We start from the raw sequence: 22,856 nt of genomic DNA on the forward strand, positions 1-22,856 counted from the left end.
GCAACCTCTGTACAGGATTATTTTCAAATTTTCTGCTGCCATTACAATGTGCTGTTAGAGTGGCCAAGGTGGTGAGGGAGGGGATGTTATTGAAACTTGGTTACCAGGGTAGATAAGATAAACTTCATCACTCTCTTGGCATCCACATTTGTAGCCAAGGGTGGAAATTTTGATGAAAAAAGTACATTTGGTCAAAGATATTGTTAAGACGTAAGGCTGGATATTTTCTAACTGCATTCTACAGAGTCTCTCTCTTCCCCATTGATGCTCATCTGAAATACTCTGCTTGATTGTTTCAATAAACACGCTTTCTCTCAATGTACTGTAAACTTGTAAATACCAGATAACCAACTTAAAACCCCCTTCCAGTCCCAGTCTCAAGAAATAACACTGGAATTGTGCAGACATAACTTTCTTGAGAAAGTCACCATTTTCTGTCACTTTCTATTCTTTGTGGCTGGTAAAATGACAGCTCAGACTTAACTTTTACATAAGCTATTTTTAGATTTTTCTCAGACATCCTTTAACTGTTTCTTTTATACAGGATCCTACCCTAGGGATCATTTTATTCTTTGATTGGGTCATTAAGCAATCACTCTATACTGGTTCATTACTGGAAGTCACTGCAAGATCCAGAAACACATGAAGAGTGGCAAGCAGTTTATATTTCAGCAAGAGATTTATGCTAGAAAGGAGAAGTCAAGGTGTTGAAAATTGAAATAAGGATGATCATTTCATGAGTTATTCCCTTTAGCTGGGGTTCCACTGTCCACAAGCCACTTAGTTTCCCTTTGAGGTCAGCATCTCTTCTCTCTGCAGCCAAACCAGCCTAATACACGTGTGCAGGTTTAATGCTGGAAGGGAGGGGCCAGCTTTACCCATACATAATCACTGTTTTATGGCTTTCACTCATTCCTGAGGTGTTAATGCAGATCAAATGGGAAACACTCGAGAAAGAACCCTTGCAGCTACTGCATTGCCTAGCTCTCCCCTCTCAATCGTTAATTCTTATTGTAAGATCTAAAGGTAATTTTGTTTGCTCTCTTAATGTGTTGCGGTTCTCCCAGTGGCCCTTGCATATCCTTTCTCAAATTCCCATCTTGATCAATTGTTTGCAAATAATTAAGCTTTTAAGAGATAATAGCATAAGGCTAATGTACACAAAAAGGCAGGTCTCCCTCACTGTCTATGGGACTGTGGTCAAATTTGCTTTGATATCCCGAAGTGATTAGGTTGATTGGTATATCTGGGAAGTGCCATCCCTCTTTCCTTCACAAGAACCTACTGATCTTTCTTAAACTGTGTCCTTGAGATGCAATAACAGCAAAGGTGTTCGGGAGAATGGCAAGGAGTGACATAGACCTTTAGTTGCAAAGGTTTGGAATGAATTTCCCATTTTCTCCCTAAAAATGGCACTTCTCAGAGATGACTCTTTATCTCTTTTGCAAAATGATGTCTGCCTTTGCCCATTGCATGGCCTCACTAGCCCTGTGGGTAGAAGGCAACAGGGCTTTGAATGTTTTTTTCAGCAGCCATGCCTGTGGCATGCTGGGTTTTTGTCAGGTCACTTTTTTTTAAGTCTACGAAAGAATAACTCATACTGTCCACAAAAAGCTTATTTAGTAAAGATGCATAGGATTTAAGATATTGAAATGTATTGGGTTTCAGTTTAAAAAGCCTACTTCTTTGTGAATTTTTGGCTGGCTAAGGATTAGCTACATGGAGTCACGGCTTTCATGTGATTCTAGCAATTATAGACTTTTTTCAGGGAATTGAAAGTTTGTGGGACACTAAGGCCAAGAACTATGAGAAAAAGAAAAACATTCAGTTGACCTACCATAGACAAGGGTTTAGGAATTTTGTTGATACCTTTTTCTCCTCTTAACAATGGCCAGATTATTGTGACATTTAATTTGTCCAATCTCTTTCGTTTCTATTTGAAAAAGTATTTCTATCCCGAACAACTGAAAATTTCTTAATGGAGACAGAGTGCTGAGCCTCCGTAGCTCGAGGCTGCCTAGGAATTATGCTGCATGAAATTAGACACAGTTTGTTCCAATTACTTAAACTCAGATCACATGAAAAGTGACAGAGGAATAAAAGGGTAGAACTTTCTAATTTTATGATATTTAAATTATAAAATCAGAAACTACATGATGTGAAGAAACAACCAAAATTTGCACTGAAATTTTGAGAGCCATATTACTACCCTTTGAAGCTTTAGTAATCCAGGTAATGGTAATGATTCAAAGAGAATTTTTCTGACACCACTTGCATGAATAAAATGTGAATTCCATTTGCTTTATAAGAATGTTTGTAAAACTTGCTCACAAACAGGCATGCAAAAGTACTCTTGAAAATACAGGAAAATAAATTACTGTGACAATTTTCAATTTTCAAAGTAACTAAAGATAAATGGCATAAATAATAATTTTTATCCAGTTCTGGTCACAATATTAAGACACAACTAACAAGACAGGGCAAAAAGTTTTGCCATCTGGCTATACTAAAGAGGGACTGTTGACATATTTATTAATTCTATTAAAAATCCCTGAAAGTGATTTCTGTAAGACCTGGACAACTGTCAGCAAATATATTTTACAGAAAATGTTATAGATTGGAAGTTACCTGTGTACTTCAGTGTACAACTTTATATGGCACATAGTGCCAATGGTGGGATGCTAATATTTGCATATTTCAAAATTGAGCTTGTCTTCTGGCATTGCAATACTGTAAGAACTGCTAGCCTGGGTAATCTTTAACCTCAATAGATCTTAGAACTCTGGATGACAAAATTGAGGATAAGAAAAGTTGTCTGTAGTTCAAAGTCCTATAGTTAATGAGTGGCAGCATCATTTATACAGTCTAATAGAGTCACTTATATTATGTACAATTCTTCAACTAGTATAGACATAGAACTACTGTATATCAAGCTATAATTCAGCGTTCTATCCATGGGATAAGAAATTCATTTGGTTTGTACTGTGTCCCAAACCTTTGTACAGTGGGAGTTACGTTTTAAACCTTAGGGTAATGGATTGCTTTGAGCTCAGTAGCCAGTCGTGAGACTTTGGTTGCAATGGCTGGCATTCTGTTGAGTAACACCAATGTCACTTATGATCTTAGGCTATTATGAGGTTTATATACCTGTATTTGAAGAAAGTGGGTCGACATCACTTTTGTGAATAAAGCAACAAAAGTAGTGTCATGGATCTTAAATTGAATTGCTTCTGCTTTATGATACATTTTGATGTTGCCTCTGAGTGGAGAGTGTCTGTCATGGCATGGTACAGCCATTCCTTTGTTCCACAAATATTTAGTGATTTTCTGTTATGTCCCAGTCTGGGCTTTGAGCAAGGATAGAGAGAAAGCAAGGCAATGGGTTTAGTAGCGTTGGTAGATGAGTGGGAAAAGACACACCAACAAGGAAATAAATAATTAAAGCAGGTGCTTCAGAGAGAGATGCTTGCTATTAGGGAAATAAGAAAAAGATGAATGTGAGCATGATAAGGCGGCGTGCTGGGCGGTGGGGAGGGTAAAGCTGAACATTTGAGCTGAGAGCTGAAAGTGACATTGGAATAAGAACCCGAGTGATGGGAAAAGCTGGTGGTGTTAGGAAAACAGAAAGAAGGATGGTGTGGCTGGGTAGAGGAGTAGGAAGTGGGTGAGAAGAAGGTGTCAAAATCTGAGAGGTGGGCAGGGCTGGATGGTGGCAGGCCTTGTAGGCCATGGTAACCAGTCCGAAGGTTATTTCACAGGAGACATGAATGAGGATTATGAAAGGCATCTGCTACATCCTTTGGTCATGGTGAGGCTTAGGCACTGGAAGGGAAGCAGGAAATATCACTGACTTATGTCTGCCTCTGGCCATCTCTTCCCCTGGCCAGTTTCCTCACCTGTAAAACAGAATGGATGATAGATTCCATTTATGTTACTCAAAGGGATATAATGGGGATTAATTACCATCCTGTCTGTAATATACTTGGAGCTCTTTAGAGAAAGGCACTATATTCCATGAAAGCAAAGCCTTATTCTAATTGTGTATTTATTGATTAAGTGACGATCATAGACAATGCTTATGGGAAAAATTGTGATCTCTCTGCTGTTCACAAACAAATCCCCTGTGTATAGATATAGAGTATATTTAAACTTACATATAAGAGTACTGAAGTGGTCATTAACAAGCCTTTTTAGCATCTAATCAGACATTATTAATTAAATTAAAAGCTATGTTAATTAGCATTCAATAGACCAGAATTTAGTTTCAATGGCACGATAGTTAAATTAAGAGTTGGGGGTGCCCTTTTCCATTCATGTGAGGGTTTCCATTCAATAGAGGGTTGACTCTCAGAAGAATTTTATCTTGGGATAATTTATTGAGATGTGGTGTTTCAAGCAAGCTAATGTCTCTGTAGATGGAAACCACATCCTCAGCTCCTCCCCTAAGCTTTAGAAATATGTATTTCAAGTTTAGATGTATTTGATTAGTGAACAGAAAGCATTTGTGCCAAAACTAATTTCAGTAGAATTCCAGACGTTCTTACAGGAAGGTATGAATTTCACTTTATTATCTAATCCTGTAATACTTTTATCTACTCTGACTCTTGAAGAACATAGCTGGGCTTGTTCTTAGCATGCAAAATATGCTGGTCTTTGACCTTATATTGGCCTGTGTTCAGAATCTCAGCATGTGTTGACATTCAGATATGGAAACCAACATTGGTGATTTTTTTTTTTTTTTTGCTGAAGACTTAAAATGAATTTTGTGTGTGTGTGTGTGTGTGTGTGTGTTTAATAACACCCACTTTAGTTTTGAGATTTGCATCTGGCAATATGGTGTTTTAGAGGGAGAATGTCACTATGGGGACCTCAGCTGAGATTGTTGGTCCACATGGGTCAACTTTAGAAATTTATGGTTCAATGAATATATTAAATTGGGGCAGTTTACTTTTAGATGGTAACGAATGGCTTGTCCTTATTTTAATCCTATAAAATACAGTGAAGATCATACTAAACTTTCTGTGTTTGCAACAAATAAACCTGTTAAAGGATAAACTCAGTATCAAGGTTCTGCAAGTATCCTAAGTAGCTATTTATACACTTCACTAATCTTTGTAATTGGCTTGTCTTTTACTGCCATTAATTAGATGATGTAGTATTCCATTAATAAGAGTGACACACCTCAGCATTTTTACCTTTAATTATAGACTTCATGAGACACTTAGGCTATTGACAAAATGGCCTAAATATTGCCTGATGCACGCATATCTTTTTAATTCTTTTTCAGCACCCTTACCCTTCTGAAGAACAGAAAAAGCAGTTGGCACAAGACACAGGACTCACCATCCTTCAAGTGAACAATTGGTAAGTAATTTGGCTTTGCTTTTACACACAATCTGTTTCCCCCTCTGGCAACCTGCAGCTCATGTTTTGCATTAAGAAGACACACCCAGTTGCCACTGCTCTCCCTGGTGGCTTGTTGATCCAAAAGTGAAAACAAACTGTTGACTGATATGTGAGAACATTTGCTAGTATGGGAAATAAAACATTGTATTGCCTTCTACCTCCTTTATAAGTTGACAATTTTATGCATAGTATAAGTATGTGTGTAATTCACATTCACTATGGCTCTGTCAATATATCTCTCTCTATGGCTTTTTTCCCCTCCTTCAGGGTAATCAATAGAGTAGTATCATCCTATTTTCTACAAAACAAAAAAAATCCACCATCACATATCAGTCAGGTTTAAATTCATTGAATAACTAAATTCAGTTAGATTTTGTTAGGGCTATGCATTCAAGGATAGTCTCTCCTTTACTGTTATCTCCCAAATACTGAAAGGAAGAAATTATTTATGTTTCTCTTTGAGGCAATTCCAAACCTGAGGCATCTCAGGACTGTGCAATACTGTTTCTAAATAAAGTGTAAATTCCTGATGTGGGGCAAAGCTGAGATTATGTACAAAGTGCCAGCCAACAATATTCTGACTCAGTGTATAGCAGTGTGGCAATGAGACTTTGAGAAAGTATGATTTATTACCCTTTGTGAATGTGCTGAAAGCCAGGTTTCATATAATCACCCAGGGCTAGTGTCATATTTGAAGGGTATCGAAATCCAATATCCTCCAAAAGTAAGTGTATCTAATTAATTGTCCTAATATTTTTAGATTAGTGTTTATGATGGGGAAACCTTATCCTCTTTGAAGTAAAATCCAGAAAAGGCCAAAGCCTGGGCTGGGGAAGGGGAGAACTAGGAATGCCAGTTTGCAGAGAGAAGTATTTCTTTCTATTCAATAAGTGTCAAAGATTAATATTACAGAATCTCTGATTACACGGCCTAATCCATTTTGGTGAATAAATTTGTTCTTGATGTCTATTGCACCTACATTAACAGACCCGTCTCTGTTAGAGAGCCTGGGAGCCTTTGGGAGAGATTTCAGATATATTAAACCCCATTACAGAAAATGTAATTTCTGTCAATATAATCCCATGTATTCTTCAATTTAGTATTTTAGAGATAACAAGCTACTTACAATATATTTGCCTTTGGAGGATTAATTTACAAAGTGCACTATCTGCAAGACACAGACAGACTCACATAAGCATTGCTTGTAAGGGTTATCAATTTCTATGACCTTACTGCAGCCTTGAGAGATCAATTTTTGCAGCCCTTTTCATCAGTGGATGGTAAACCAAGCAAAGGCATACTACATCTAAATGTGTTACTAGGAGTTGTGTGACTGCTGAGGTTTTTAGTTTACCTATTTCTACCTGCTACTGTGTCTTAATTTTCAAGGCTGTTAATACTACATATCGGAACTTTCAAATGGTTCTAGACGACATTATAGGGGAGACCATCCATTTTGCACGCACATCTAAATTCATATATCTGTATTTTAAAACTTAAAGCTGATGTTGAGACAGTTTTAATACAATGAAGGCTGCACACATGTGCACATTTCCCTGGGAAGTGTTCCTTTTGCGGGCAAAGGAGTGGCAGGATAAGCTCTCTAGTTAAGAAAAGAAAAGTGCTATCATTCAGGGGATCTATCCTGTGAGCCATTTCTCTTCCTCTGCAGGGTTGCTAGCAAACTCCACTCATAAACACAGTTACCAGAGAACAAGTCCCAATACAAGTTGCTTACTATGGGTGGACAGCCTTATTATGGGATATTTCCTGTGAATGCAGGAAGAGGAAGGCATTCTTGTGACTTCAAGCAATATATATATATATATATATACACACACACACACACACACACAGTTTTCTAGATTCTATGCACAATCTCTGCCAGAGAGCAATCTTCCTAATCAATGATCATAATTCGACTTTCTCAGTTTTGTAACCAGAAGGGAGAGAAAGGATGTTTAAAAAGTTTTAATTCACACTTTAAAATAATTTTAAATTATATGCAGACTTTACCCTAAATTTGACACTGCTATTCAATTCTGCACAGGTAAATAACTTAAAAATAACCTTTACTTAGTTATTTGGGACAGAAACACAATTCTGTGCTTAACTGTCATTTTGTGCAGTGTGTGGGTTCTCTCTACTTGTATATATATGGAGTTAGAAGTAACTTTTCTTGCACCTCAGTGCTTTGCATTTTGCAATTGTTTCAACATTTAACAACTTTGTTTGCTGTAGAAAATGTCCCTCAAGTAACCAAAAGTTGTAAGAGAGATCGTTTTTCTTCATTTTGACAAATAATGACAATACCATGTTTGATTTGAATTTTTAATGGTTTATTAATTTTTATGGAAACCTCTTCCTGTTTGTTTTGTTTTGAGACCGAGTCCTGCTCTGTTGCCTGGGCTGGAGTGCAGTGGCATGAACGTGGCTCACTGCAACCTCCGACTCCTAGCTCAAGTGATCCTCCTGACTCAGCCTCCCCAGTAGCTGGGAATACAGGCATATGCCACCATGCCCGGTTAATTTTTTTTTCTTTTGTATAGGCAGGGGTTTTGCTATGTTGCCCAGGCTGGTCTCTAATTCTGGGGCTCAAGAGATCCACCCACTTCAGCCTTCTAAAGTGCTGGGGTTACAGGCGTGAGCTACTGCACCCAGCTTATAAACATTTTTATAAAAAATGTTTTTTATCTTATCTATACTGAGTATCAGTACATAGCAGGAAAGTTATTTCCTACTGAAAGTAATAATTTTGAAAATGTCATCATTAGTATTTCTGCATTTCCCTTTCACTTATTTAAACATCTGTGTCTTCCTTCTTGGATTTCTTAAAACTTGTTAACACACATGTACATTTTTGTATGAACTATGAGTCACTGTTGAAATGCAATTCAATAAAATGCTGAAGGGCAGGTTGAGTGTAGATCAGTCATAATTATTGGCAGCAACATAATGTATCAAAATATATAATATGTAAGTGAAAAATATAAACTCATGTCTAGTTGTTAGAGTGTCATAGAAACCCTGACTGATGCAGTTTTAAGTTAGGCTTTGACTGAAAAATAGACAAGAAGTTTGCTACATTTTAATGGTTCTTTCACTTCATCACTGAACTAATTTTACATTTCTCTAATTGACATAGTAATATACACTACCTGCCTCAGGTGGCTAAGGTTAAAGCACATGGGATTTGAGGGGAGAAAGGCAAAAGAGAGAACTTAAAAGTAAAACAATAAGACTGATTTGATTAATTAAGAGAAAATCTGGACAAAAGAAAGTCTTGTAACTCTTACTTTGATCCAATTGTCAGAACAAAAATGGAGAGAAAGAATCTTAAAACAGTTGGCATCAGTACTTACAGCATTAGGCCCTAGGATGGAATGTGAAATTTATTAGATGTGACATTGTAGGCCAAGTCTATGCCAATAAATTTTTTGAGAATCGAGGCAATTATGTAAATAATTTGAGTAAAATATTTTTACATAAATTATCTAAGTAGTTGATGTAATTGCTTGTTTTTAAAAAATCAACCTCCATAACTAGTTGCCTAAATATTTCAATCTACTATGTTGTGGTAGACTTAGATTTAAAAGTGTAATCGTTTTTGAAACATAATATGCACCATAGATTTATGTATTCTTCCTTCTTTGGTTCCTTGCTCCCAATTATAATTGTATCCAAAAATGATAAATAATAGCATCAGGGGCTTTTGTCTTTTTGCTTTTTTATTGTTGTTGTGGTTGTAACAAATACTTGTGTTATATCAGCAGGGCAAACATTATCAATATGCTAAATGTTTCAGTAATTTAAGTAGAATCCTCTTAAATTTTGAGATTAGATGGTTATTTAAACCTTTAAGTGTTTAAGTAGAACTTTACAGAAAACACACATACACACACACAATCAATACTTGGTTGATTTTCTCCTGAATAGACCAACTTAATTTTTTTATATTGAAAATGTGAGCGTAGAATAGTCAGATAAAAATTCCCTTATGTATGATCACACCAGTGTTGCAGACCTGGGAATTCCCTGTGATGAAAACTTATCTCTTGTGATTGTGTTGTACTTACTGGAGGCCTCAGTTACCTCTTGCCTCAGCAGAGTTTTGGCCTAGGGTGTACTGAATACATTTTACAGTTTCTTTGTTTACTACTCCTCATCCAAACACTTTCCCATTAAGGCCTGATATTAAATGATTATCCCTTTATGCTCTGAGAAGGCAATATGGGTTTTAGGTGCAAAATATATAGTGTATGTGAAATACACTATTTATATAGAGAGAAAAATTATTCTCCATCAAGAGGGTATATAAAATTCCAGGTTGCATCCTAGCAGCCAAGATGACACTGTTCAGAACTATCGTACTCTACATTTCTTAGATTTAGTGCTCATACCAGATTTTCCTAGTTACTTCATTTATTGCTTTCAAAACTGCAAAGCATTCAGGCATCACTTCCCATTTATTACTAGTGGGAAAAAAAGTATGTTATCCTTAGAGATTTATGCCACTGGCAAGTAAAAATGTAAACTTATTTTTTAAAAATAAGATCTCCTTTATTATAATAAACAGATTCAACTGTTAAAGGTCAAGTTTCTTTCTGAGTTATGGTAATAATGTAGCAAATACTTTTACAAATAATCAAAGATTCTATAAATATAGGTACCTGTTTAGATGTAAATGTTAAAACATTCACAAATTATCCTTTCAACTTCTGTGATCTAAAAATCAATAGAGGTCATAGGGTTTCATAGAATTGTTCTGCTTTTTCTTCCAACATAATTTAATAATACATTTTACAGATGTTGTTTGAATATTAGACACAGATTGTTTTGTCAATAAAGCTAAACAGAGGCATGACACAAAAGCAAGGAAAACAGATGCAAAAAAAGAAAAAATACAGTGCACGATGCAAGAAGCTCTGGGTCACTTGTTTGCTATGCAACTACAAAATTAAAGTGCAGGCTGTTTGGTGATTTTCCTTGCCTATGAACCACCTAGGGATGGAACGGCTTCACACATAGAAAGTAATTGTATTAAGCAGGTGGTTTAACTTTTTCCCTTGAGAATTGAAGTGTAACCTACATTTAAAGTAGACTTCCTAACTGATCAATGGAGTAACAGGTGCGGTATATTAAAAAGAAGAAGGAGAAATACAAATGGAAGAACTCCCCAGAATATTTCAGAATGGGTTGTTGTTCTTCAAGCCTCGGTTAATTGCTGTGCTTCTCACCTTCAGCGTCAATTCTAATAATATTACCTTTACAGACGCTTACTCTGGGCTTAGATTATAGCAATCAGCAATACTTACTAGATAAAATACTGTCTAGTTGCTCATAAGAAAATATTGAAATCAGTCAAAAAATGTTTAGCTTGCATATTGCCTGAGACAGAGCTGGCGGGGCGCCAGACAGGCAGGGTATTATTAGGAAAGCTGAGCAAATAGCTTGCAGGGAAAAGAGCTGTGAATTTAGAAACCTTCAGGTATTGTCATGTCAGAGAGTCTTAAGAGTTCAACACAGACACTGCTTTTTTTTTTTTTTTTTTTTTCCTGCAGATTTAAAAAATTTCCAACAAACAGTCTTCTTTGAAAATGACTCTGCAATCTGTTAAATATACTTTGTTGTAAGTTTTACACCATAAGTTTACTCAGAGCTTTTCCCCACTGCGTAAAATCGCATCGTTAATACTGTTAAAGATGAAAGCTTCTTATGAAAGGGTACACTTTGAACTACTGTGCCGGCTGGAAAAACCCTGCCCCTTCCACCATGGGGCCCTAAGTCTAGGTGAGAAAAGAAATGAAGGTCTAGGATGTAGGAAGGGTGGATTTGAAAGTCCAAATACGGTTTTGTGTAACCACTGTTTCTCCTCTAGCCAGCATTCAAAGGAAGTTGCAGAGCTTCTCAGGACAAGACACGAGCTGGAAGCTGCGATCTGGCTGGTACAACCTGAGGAAGTGTGTCAGGACCCTGTAGGGTTGGGGTTCAAGTGAGGCTCAGAGCCGAGTGAGCTGGGAGACTTGATTTACCCAGCAGGGACCCAATATTTATAATCTGAATATTTATGATTCATTTCAAGGCAATGAAACCAGTGGCATGGTGGTTGACTTTGAACATGGTATGCAGGTCAGCACAACTCTTGTTGCAAATCCTAATTAAGCCAGTCTTCTTGTTTTCAGTGTGTCTGAAAGTATCTGGTCAGAGAAATGCAAACAACAGGCTGTGCTTCAGGCAGCCTGAAGGAGCAGGACTTGACTGCCATTTCCCTGGAGAGAGCGTAGGGATGAGGGGCTACGGTCAAGGGGGAAGAGCTTGGCTACGTCTTATCCACAGGTGGCTAAGGTATAAGCCTCATGACAACTTCAGGTTTACACAGGGCAAGTATGGGAAGGGGAAATGCAGGGACAGGTGGCTGCAATCAAAACATTTCATCCTTCATCCCCACTCCTTGGATGTAGGCGACAGTGTCCTCTGGTTTAAAATGGACAAGTAGGACTAATTAGTCAGGACTCAAATAACTCTTTTAGCTGTAATATTCTAGACTGTATAATAATGTGAATCAAAGAGAAGTAAGGTGCGTGCTCTGAAACTCTCATTCCAGCTTTACTGTAGGAGTGGGGAAGAATAAAAACCACTTTGATAAAGAGACAAACAGAGAGATTAATTAAAAAGTTGTAGTTGTAACTTTTCCTCATCTTAAATAAGCAAATCAAACACTGTAAAATAAAAACTAGATGAAATTAAACATTATCGCAAGACATGAAAAAGATGTGTGCTGTCATTTTAGGATTCATAATAAAGATAAATCAGTTGTTTTTAGCAGAGTGCTATGAGTCTATGAAGGGCATGACAGATAATAGGCTTGAAATTTCTGAAGTTATTGTACAGCAAAATTTGTTTTTTCCTCAGGCATTCAATCTTTTTCTCCAGTAATTTTGAACATGACAAACTTTTTAGTGGATGCATTAATAATCTATAAGTAATGGGTTGTCAGGTGTCAGTTAGATAAGATTAAAAGACTGTTTAAGCATTATCAATTTGCTTCTTTGCATGAGTTTTATAGGTCAGGAGAAATAACTTTTTGAATTGTGGTTGTGTGTACGTGTTCTCTCTCTCTCTCTCTCTCTCTCTCCCCCCCTCTCCCTCTTTCATTTGGCTCCACTCCAAGTATATGTGGAAGAACTGTATTACATTACATAAATCCTGTATGTAAGAGCAGATTTGAAACTCACTGTGTGAACCAAGGGGACAAATGTCTCAGCTGTCTTCTGTAAATGTATTTTAGTTTTTAAAATGTTACTCTTTATCTTCTCAAAGGAAGCTCTGTAAGGGGAAACAGACTTGGCTAAGAGGGGCATTGAAGCTTTAGACATTAGTAGTTTCCTAGCAAGTCAGGTTTAGGTCTATTCTTGTCAAATCTGTCTTAAGTGTGTTTACATATAGTTTGCCTTTCTGGTATTTTCTGCTTGCACAGACCTGATCTCCACCTATTTTGTGTCAACAGTTGCTGAGGCTGGTGTTGGGTGATTAACCGTTAAGCACGGAAGCGCAGTACCCAGAGAGACCCTCTCTCTCCTCTCACTTACATCATCATCTTGCTTCAGGCTGTGCCTACAGAAAACAAACAGCATTTTTGAGTGGTTAAAAAGTCAGCCTGAAATATTAAAAAATGGGGCAAATGTTGCCTCCTGGTTGAATAGAACAGTTTTCTTGAAAAATGGAGTGGAGCCAGGGGCTCGGGGGAAGGAAGTGTTTCCGAGGGCAAACGTTGGTCTCAGATCCGGTCTGCATTGCTCCAGTGTGTGAATGCCGAGGAGCTTTCTGTAGACGCTGAGGGTTATGTTCTGCTTCGTTTTTGATTTTCAAGGGGAAAGAGGACATTAAAAAAACAAAAACAAAAACAAAAACCCTCCAACAACGTGGATGCCTGTAACTTTGGCAAATATAGGGCTGTCCTGTTTAATGCCCTCATAATCATCAGTATTTTCCTGTCTATTTCATTTCCATTTTTACAATGCTCTTAGCCTGACCCCTTAATATGGAAAATAATTAACTCTATCATGCTCCTGACGCCTGAACAATAACAAATAAACAAAAAATATTAATCTGTTCCGACATCTTTGAGAGGTCTCTTTTCCTTTTTACCCTCTTAACTAACCAATGCCTCACAAGATTAGATCCTATGGTTGAAGAAGGGAAAAACTATTTCCTTTTTCAAACACATTAACTCTTCTAAGTCTGGGGGAGATGATTGGAGTTACATGTAACTTAGCGCAAAAATGAATATCCTGCCCTTGGTGAGATCTGACTTAATATTGATAAAGTCACTTTTTTTTTTTTTTCAAAAACACTGTGTTGCCTATGGATGGAAATTAATGCACCATATAATTACACACACACACACGCATATAAGTTTTCAGTATTTTTACTCTAGGATGCTAACTAAATCAAATGCAAACCAGTAGTCTTGAGGTTTGTTGTCTGATTGAAGGGTTTTGTTGGCCTATATCACTAGGACATCTGCCATGGTTGACTTTATTTGTTCCCTAGTTTGGCTCACAGTTCAGATATACCTGGAAAGGGCCGGGGGGGGGGCGGGGGGTGGTTGGGGGATGTTGTAAAAGCTTATGGAAAGAATTGAACATGTACAAAAAGATGTAGGATCTCAGCCCCCTGGCTGGTCATCTGACAATACTGTTTACAGAAAGGAAAGTATAGTAGGTTATGGCAGAGATTTCCATCATCAGGACTTGGGGTGGGGTGGGAGGGGGCACAGAGAGCAGGGAGGGGGCGCGTAAGAAGCATGTCACAATCATTTTGAGTGAATATAGTATTATAAAAGCATATTGAAAATTAAATGTTGTTTTTAGTCATGCTATTTCTTTTGAAATTGCAAATAACAAAGGAATATAAGATTTTTGGTGTGTCAAAAGGGAACATGGATTACAATTTTAGAAACCCTGTGCCACAGAACCATAGAGTAAAAATCCTCGGGGGGAGAGAATTTATGCATCATATGACAGATGAGGCTCAGGGCTAATTAGAGGCAGGGCTAGGACTGATTCCTAGTCCAGTGCTTCTTCCAATCCACTAGATTGTACTTATTTTTAACAACTGTATTGAGATATAATTCATAAACCATACAATTCACCCATTTAATTCAATCATTTTTTGTATATTCACAGAGTTGTGTAACCATCCCCATAGTAAATTTGAAAACATTTTTACCACTTTAAAAAGAAGCCTTGTACCCTTTAGCTATTACCCCTCTTTATACTTCCATCTCTCTCTCCAACAACTCCTGGCAACCACTAATCTACTTTCTGTCTCTATATTTGCCTGTTCTAGACATTTCAGCAATGTGATCATGGAATATGTGGTATTTTGTGACTGCCTTTTTTCACTAAGCATAATGTTTGCAAGGTTCATCCATGTTGTAGCATGTATTATCAGTACTTCATTCTCTTTCATGGCTGAGCAATGTTCCATTGTATGGATATAAGGTATCTTTTTTTTACCTATTTATCAGTGGATGGGCATTTGATATTCATCTCTTGCCATTATAAGCATTCATATGCAAGTTTTGGTACCATTATGTATTTTTGAGAATGACAGTATCACAGCCAACACCTGTCTTAGGTTTGTATAATTTGCAAAGCACTTTTCATTTGATCATCCCAATTTCAGCACCTAAGATCTCAGGGCCAGTGAGTGGCAGTTTTCCCACTCAGTTCTCATATTCTTCTCACTACTCAGTGCTCTGACTTTCCCTGCCACTGGGTAGTGTTTTGACTGAAATTATGAATGATGTTCAAAGAAAAGGATAGTTGGCTGGGTGCGGTGGTCCATGCTTGTAATCCCAGCACTTTGGGAGGTCGAGGCAGGCGGATCACCTGAGGTCGGGAGCTTGAGACGAGCCTGATGAACATGGAAAAACCCCGTCTCTACTAGAAATACAAAATTAGCTAGGAGTGGGGGTGCACGCCTGTAATCCCAGCTACTCAGGAGGCTGAGGCAGGAGAATCGCTTGAACGTATAAGTCAGAGGTTGCTGTGAGCCATTGCACTCCAGCATGGGCAACAAGAGCAAAACTCCATCTCAAAAAAAAAAAAAAGTCACACTGAAATCCAGCAACTCAGCAGTAAAATTCACAAAGTTCCCTCAAAATGACTTAGATGACCATAAGCATTTTCAAAGATTTGACAAATTCCAAGATGTCAGTTTGCTAATGTTATTGTCTTTATTTGAAAGATTGTTCTCCTTTAAGTGTGTTTCCATTTGTATTTTAAAGGTCTACAGGTTACATATTGACATATATTATTACATAGAGCTTAGGTTTCAAGCTTTACTCATTAAAGCAGAGGTCACAGTGAACATTCCAAGGAATAGATGCAAGCCTCCATTCAAGTCAAATCATCTTCATTGTGCCATTCTGTAGCCTAATTTTGTAACCAGACGGAACTAGAAATGAAACTAAATTTTGAGATATCCTGTCTTGACATGAGCAGAGACTCCAGGTCTGGAGGTTTATGGTTGCCAAGACTTGGAGAGCTGAGGCTACTACAGGCAAGATCCTAGAGAAAGGAAGGAGCTCAAAGGCACTCCAATATGGGGCTAAGATTCTTTAATACCTGATTAGGGCCAGGCACAGTGGCTTATGCCTGTAATCCCAGCACTTTGGGAGGCTGAGGTGGGCAGATCACCTGAGGTCAGGAGTTCGAGACCAGGCTGGCCAACATGGTAAAACCCTGTCTCTACTAAAAATATAAAAATTAGCTGGGCATGTTGGCGGCTGCCTATAATCTCAGCTACTAGGGAGGCTGAGGCAGGAGAATCACTTGAACCCAGGAGGCAGAGGTTGCAGTGAGCTGAGACTGAACCACTCTGTACTTCAGCCTGGATGACAGAGAGAGAGAGACTCTCTCAAAGACAAACAGACAAATAAACAAAAAAACGTGATGTATACGGCGGCTGGTCGCCATTCTAACACAACGGGGTTTTAAATTATTTGGGGGAAACTTTCTTTGGAAAATAAAGCATATTTGATCATTAAGGCGACCATGCATCCCACTTGCCTGGAAGGCTCATGGTTTATGCCTATTGCCCAGTGTAATTATTAACAGTGCCTCTTCACTCTCAAACGTGTCCCAGTTTAGTTGACAAATTATCTGCTCATCCTATTTATAATGGAGATTGGCAGAAAACTAGAATTTGCTTTAAATAGATAAATTTATTCAGTAATGTGTAAGGGATGTTTTGTTAAATTCAATTTTATTGACTTTTTGTGAATAAGGAAAAATTGGAATTTAAATGAAAAATGGTTCAGCTATTAAACTAAAGAAAGACACTTCTATTCTTTGAAGATATTATTATACCTATTTTAGCTTTTTCATTAGTAGAGGAAGTTTTGTTATATTATCCTAGATCATCTTCTACATTGTGCTAATAATCATTGTAAATCTATATTCTAAACCACAATTTTTTTTCTAGCTCCATAAGGTTATACAAACTCAAATTTGGCAAATTGTCTGTTACATGTAAGTTAATATTTCATATTTATTTAAATATAAATATAAACCCTGTCTCACTCTGTTGCCCAGGCCGGAGTGCAGTGGCGTGATGGTCATGATTCTCCGTAGCCTCCACCTCCCTGACTCAAGCAATCTTTCCGCTTCAGCTTTCCTGGTAGCTGGGACTACAGGTGTGCACCACCAGACCCAGATAATTCTTGTTTTTTTTTTTTTCTGTAGAGACAGGGTTTTACCATGTTGCCCACGGTGATCTTATACTCCAGGCTCAAATGATCCTCCTGTCTCGGCCTCCCAAAGTGCTGGGATTATAGGCATGAGCCACCGCTCCCTACCATCACTTTTTTTTTTTTTTTAAGAATAAAGAAATGGTTTCAAAATTTGCTTTCAAGGAAAATTTTCTGTAATACATACCAAGTGATGAATTATTTGAAATTTATTTTAGTGCCTAAGTCCAAAAATAATACATGAGTTTTTTTATTACTTTGCATCATCATTGTCAACTAGTGATTGATTCATTTCACAAGCTGCTTTAAAGAGAATGTTGGTGGCCGGGTGCAGTGTCTCACGCCCGGCACTTTGGGAGGCCGAGGAGGTTGGATGGCTTGAGCTCAGGAGTTCAAGATCAGCCTGGGCAATATAGTGAAACCTTATCTCTACAAAAAAATACAAAACGAAACAAAACGACAAAAACTCGCCAGGCATGGTGGTGCATCACTGTAGTCCTCAAGAGGCTAACGTGGGAGGATCACTTGAGCCAGGGAGGTGGAGGTTACTAAGCTGTGATAATGTCACTACACTCCAGCCTGGGCAACAGACAGAGTGAGACTCTGTCTCCAAAAAAAAAAAAAAAAAAGAAAAGAAAAGAAAAGAAAATTGTATAGGTAATTAGCTTCCTCAACTGGGGTAGACAACTTCAGTTATTTCTAGAGTAATCTGGCAAATACTCCCAACACCGTTAGAGAAGGAAAACTTTTCATGTGGCTGATTGATGGACTTCTTGTGATTTGAGCAAATTTCAATATTTTTATCGGGTGGGTGGAGAGGAGAAGTGCTCCCTTTTCCCCTCCTGTCTATTCTCCTCCTGCCGCTGTTCTCCACCTCCCCAACCCCCAGACATACAGATGATGTATTGTACTCTTGGAACTGTTAGATCCTGGAGGAGGTTAAGAAACTAGAAAAAGGTGCCAAAAACATGATTTCATAAGGTTTGACTTGAGAATGAGTCAACTTTCTTGAATGTCTTAAAATCATGTTTCATGAAATTTTATTTCACAAAGAAAAGGGAGTGTAGAAGGCTTGGACCCTGAAGACCAACAGTTATGGATCATTAAATCCAATAAGTAAATGTAAATCTAAAATAAAGAATCTCAATAAAAAAATTTCTGAGTGATTTTTTGTTGTTGTTGTTTAAAAGAACAGAGAGTTCTTTGGGAAATAACTAGAACTCTTTCCCTGAGGGTTTGTTTATAAAACATGCCTTAAAAGTTATTAAGGAATACTGACTTAAAAAAAAAAAGTAGTAGATCTGATTTTATTTAAATGACTATGATATAGATGAAAGAAATGTTATGGTGAGGAAATTCCTGGAATAGAAAAATAACAAAATGTCAGGATGTGACAACTACCTTCCAATGAGACATTTTATATTTGAAGATTTTTCATGAGATTTAAATTCTAAAATTTGAAAATATTTATAGAAATCACAAAAATGAATTATATATCAATTATCATCTGTGCATGTTTATTTTCTATTGAATAAAGAATAGTATATGCAGAAATCTTATACTTAAGAATGCACAGTGTTAATTTTTATTACTAAGTTTGTATAGAGATATTCCTAACTATAGCTAAATATTAATAAACGATTATTATAATCAGCACTTCCTTGAAGGGATAGTATAGGTATAGAAGGCATTGCCACTAATCGATCTAACTAATTAATGAAATCTTTTCTTAATAGTTGATTAGCTTCTTAGGTACATGATGTTGTAAAATGATATTTCTCTGTGTCTAGTTAGGAACCTTCTGAAGTAATTCTATGTTCACCACTATCCTGCTGACAATTCATTTAGGCCTAGTTGGCAAGAAACACTACGGGGGTGAAGCAGAGTCATGTCGTTGTTTGGAAGCAACACCATTGTGATTTTCTGTGATTTACTAAGTTGCCTGTGGCATGCTAACGTAACCAAATGTAGGCTTCCTTTAATCATCAGGGAGTAAGTGGAGTGGTAAACACTGAGGAATAGAACTATTTGAGTAAAGGTGAAAATGCCATTTCTGAAAGTGAGCAAGTAATTTTTTTTTTTTTTTTTTTTTTTTTACTTTTATCAGTATTACAGAGAGCCATACAAGGGAGGAAAAGGGCAAAGGTATGTGGAAAATGTTGCCTATGAAACTGGGAAACTACTTTGTGTTTTGGCTCCTAACAGATGCCCAATGTGATCTCCTCACCCCTCCTGGTTCTCACACAGGGAAACTAAACTTAGCAATTCAGTTTTGGGGGAAGAGACCAGGGAAAAGAGTGGAGGATAAACTAAAGGACAAAGGTCAGTTTCAAAAAGCTGTTCTGCCAGATCTTGCTCAGAAAACTATTCAGGTATCCAAAGACTGAGAATAAAAGGAGATAGATGAAATTAGTCCAATGAAAAAAAAAAAGCTTAATGATAAATAAACATCTGGGGACAAAAAGAAAGAACAAAGCAAAACTTCCTGTATTTCTTTTTTAAACATGAGTCACAGTCACTTCCCATTCTCCTTGTCAGATTCCTATAAAAAATTCAAAATAAAATTCAGTTTTTAGATGATCCAGGTCTCAGATTTTTGGAGATTTTGCTCCCCTGCCAACTTTTCTCTTTCGCTTTTTAGGACTTGAGTCTTAAACAACTAAGTAAAAAAGAAATATATTTCTATATGGACATGAAATAAAGCTGTAGAGTAAACCCATTGTCTTCCTTTCCTTTGTAAAGTTTTCTGTTTTGAGACTGGCAATAGTTTGGTCAGAAGAAGAAATTCTAATTCATGATTCTGTGGGGAAAAAAAAGGAAATATAAAGATTCTTCTCCTAATTCAGTCTTCCACCACCTGCAGGGAGTCCTGTTCTTAAAAAGTACTTCACAAAAGAAGATCGTGTTTTCAAAACAAACTAGATTTTAAGAAACCTTATGTTCGAATGTAAATGAAAAAGCAAACGAGACATTTTCTAACCTTAAAGCATACTAAAAGGTTTACTTTTTCAAGAATCCCAATGTATGGCAAATTTGAATTCTATTTCATTAAAGCAAGGTGTGTAACTATCTATTGTAATGAGTGAGCAAAACTGTCATGTGCCTGTGTACTCCTGACATTCCACATCTGAGTTTTAAGGGCTATATAATATGAGGACCTCAATTGTAAAATTGCAAAAGCTTCCTCTTACATCTTTAAACTAACATACTTTGTAAAGAAGATCTTATCAGTATGGAAAATTCTAAGATTGTGTGTATTTCATAGATATGTATTTGTATTTTATCTCAAACCATTTTGTGGCTGTTGGAGAATGTATTTTTTATGGTATATTCAAACCAGAATTTTGTCATTCTGTTTTATATTTCTCTTCCAAAACACTATTTCTTCTATGTTGAATCTCTAATATATATTTATGTGCTCATACATAAATGTAGATATATATTTGAACATACAGACACACACACACATACACACACATAGGCTTAAGATAACTATTTTACTTGTGCCTCTTAAAATTACAGGATTTTAAAATGGCAATATGTTCATTTAAGTTCACATCATATGTACAGTTCTTTTTTTGGTTTAGTGTTTAGAGAATTCTTGATAATTTAGACTCTTCCACAATGAAAAGTAAAGCATTCTGTCACAAAAGCAGGGAGGATGAGACACAAGGTCAAAGGGCATTTTAGAAACAAACAGCTGGACCAGTTTATTTAAACAGATAGAGGGATGGGGGAACTGACCTCAGTTTGACTTATAGTGGGAGGAGCAAGAATGTCATTTTATTACTTTGCCCAGAAGGAAAATGTTTTTGTATCTGAATTCACCTTGAAGCCATCTAAACATGGCTCTGCTGTGTGTAGCATAATTCCAAAGAGGACGTATAAAATAGTCTGGGATAATGATAAAATACACTAAAGGGAATCAAGTGTGGAGACAGTTTAAGATTGAAAAGGTGATGTTGTTTTAAAAAATAAAATATTTTGCTATTTACTTAGTTGTTTTCACATAGATGTCCATCATGACCCCAAATAATAAGTTGTTCATATAAGTGTAGTAATTGTAATTCAGTAACGTTCTGAGAGATTACTACATCCTGTGTGTACTAATGATATTTCATTATATTGAATTTTTTAAAGTAAATGTTTCACAAGAAGTTGCAGGTAGACCTACTAATGTGGTCAAACGGCTCAGAAAAGGTGATTAGGTTTTCTCAGGTTTTCAGTGTTTTTTTTATGTTTTGTTTTTTAATTAAAGGTTTCTCCCTTTGATATCTACATATTCTAGGGGTAGCTTACATCTGTGTTCTTAATAACAACAAACAGTTCTTGCCACCAAAAAAGAAGCAAATAACACCTAGTACCTGTGGGCAGTTGGCTAAGAGGCTGTGGTATTTTTTGTGTGTATTTGCTTTCTACCTGGGGATCAGAGCAGGCCTGGAATAAATGTCCTTGGTGTTGTTCACTGCAAGGCTTCAGGAGGACATAGACAAAGATCAGCCTACAGAGCAGAGAGCAGAGAGCAGAGAGCAGAGAGTGACCCAGGTGTTGAATGGACTCAAGATCCTAGTAGGACTCACATTCTAGAAGGCACTTTTTTTTTTTTTTTTTTGAGACGGAGTCTCACTCTGTCGCCCAGGCTGGGGTGCAGTGGCGAGATCTCGGCTCACTGCAAGCTCCGCCTCCCAGATTCACGCCATTCTCCTGCCTCAGCCTCCTGAGTAGCTGGGACTACAGGCGCCCGCCACTACGCCCGGCTAATTTTTTGTATTTTTAGTAGAGACGGGGTTTCACCGTGTTAGCCGTGATGGTCTCGATCTCCTGACCTCGTGATCCGCCCGCCTCGGCCTCCCAAAGTGCTGAGATTACAGGTGTGAGCCACCGCGCCCGGCCATAGAAGGCACTTTTAAGAATCACTGATGTTTAACGTAAGGTTTAGAGGGGAGAAGCCAATAAAGCATAATGGCTATGTTTAACTATTTGAAGGGCTATCCTATGGAAGTAAAATTAGAATTGCTTGCAGTACCCCAAGGAGTTGTACTGATGAAACTATTGGGTTGATGCAAAAGTAATTGTTGTTTTTGCCATTGAAAGTAATGGCAAGACTGCAATTACTTTTGCACCAACATAAATATTTTTGATCAAGTAAGACAGAACCTTCTAACAGCCTTGTTTGTAGATGGGGTGGCCTCTCAGTAAGGTGATGAGTGCTGTATTAGTTCAGCAGGGGTTACGTTACCTATGTCCTTTTGGGGGACAGATATCATACAGGAGATTCATGTCAGTGGCCAAAGGAAGTGACTGTTACAGCCCTTTCCAAACCTGAGGTGTAATTTTTAAAAACGAACTCAAGACTTTAATAGTCACAGAACGTGAGTTGATTATTATGAATTAGTTTATCGGAGTCTGAACATGTGAGTATGATGGAGACAAGCTTTGGAATACAGATAAGTCAAGTCACTGTATTCTCTCTCTCTCTTTCTTTTTGAATAGCCTTATCTTTGCCTATATACACAAACAGTGCAGCCATCAAAATTTTCAATTTACAAAATGTTCACAGTCATGCTTGTTCCTTGACTAAACACTGGGGTTGCTGCCAGTGGTAATTGGCTCAAATCCAGCTAATTTTTATCTATCTATTTAGTCTGGATATTCTAGATGAGTGGCACAGTAGTTGCGGTGCTCTGGTCAC

General features: G+C 37.3%; 1 protein-coding gene across 2 annotated transcripts in view; it reads left to right on the plus strand.

The window, feature by feature from the left end:
* MEIS1 (Meis homeobox 1) overlaps positions 1-22,856 on the plus strand; it is a 138,258-nt gene that overhangs the window by 108,113 nt on the left and 7,289 nt on the right. For both annotated transcript variants that reach the window (XM_007970426.3, XM_007970422.3), the window contains exon 9: positions 5,288-5,364. In XM_007970426.3, coding sequence (XP_007968617.1) covers positions 5,288-5,364 — 77 coding nt within the window. The remainder of the gene's footprint in view (positions 1-5,287; positions 5,365-22,856) is intronic.

Source organism: Chlorocebus sabaeus, chromosome 14, assembly GCF_047675955.1.
Source record: "Chlorocebus sabaeus isolate Y175 chromosome 14, mChlSab1.0.hap1, whole genome shotgun sequence".
In the NCBI taxonomy this organism is placed as follows: Eukaryota; Metazoa; Chordata; class Mammalia; order Primates; family Cercopithecidae; genus Chlorocebus; species Chlorocebus sabaeus.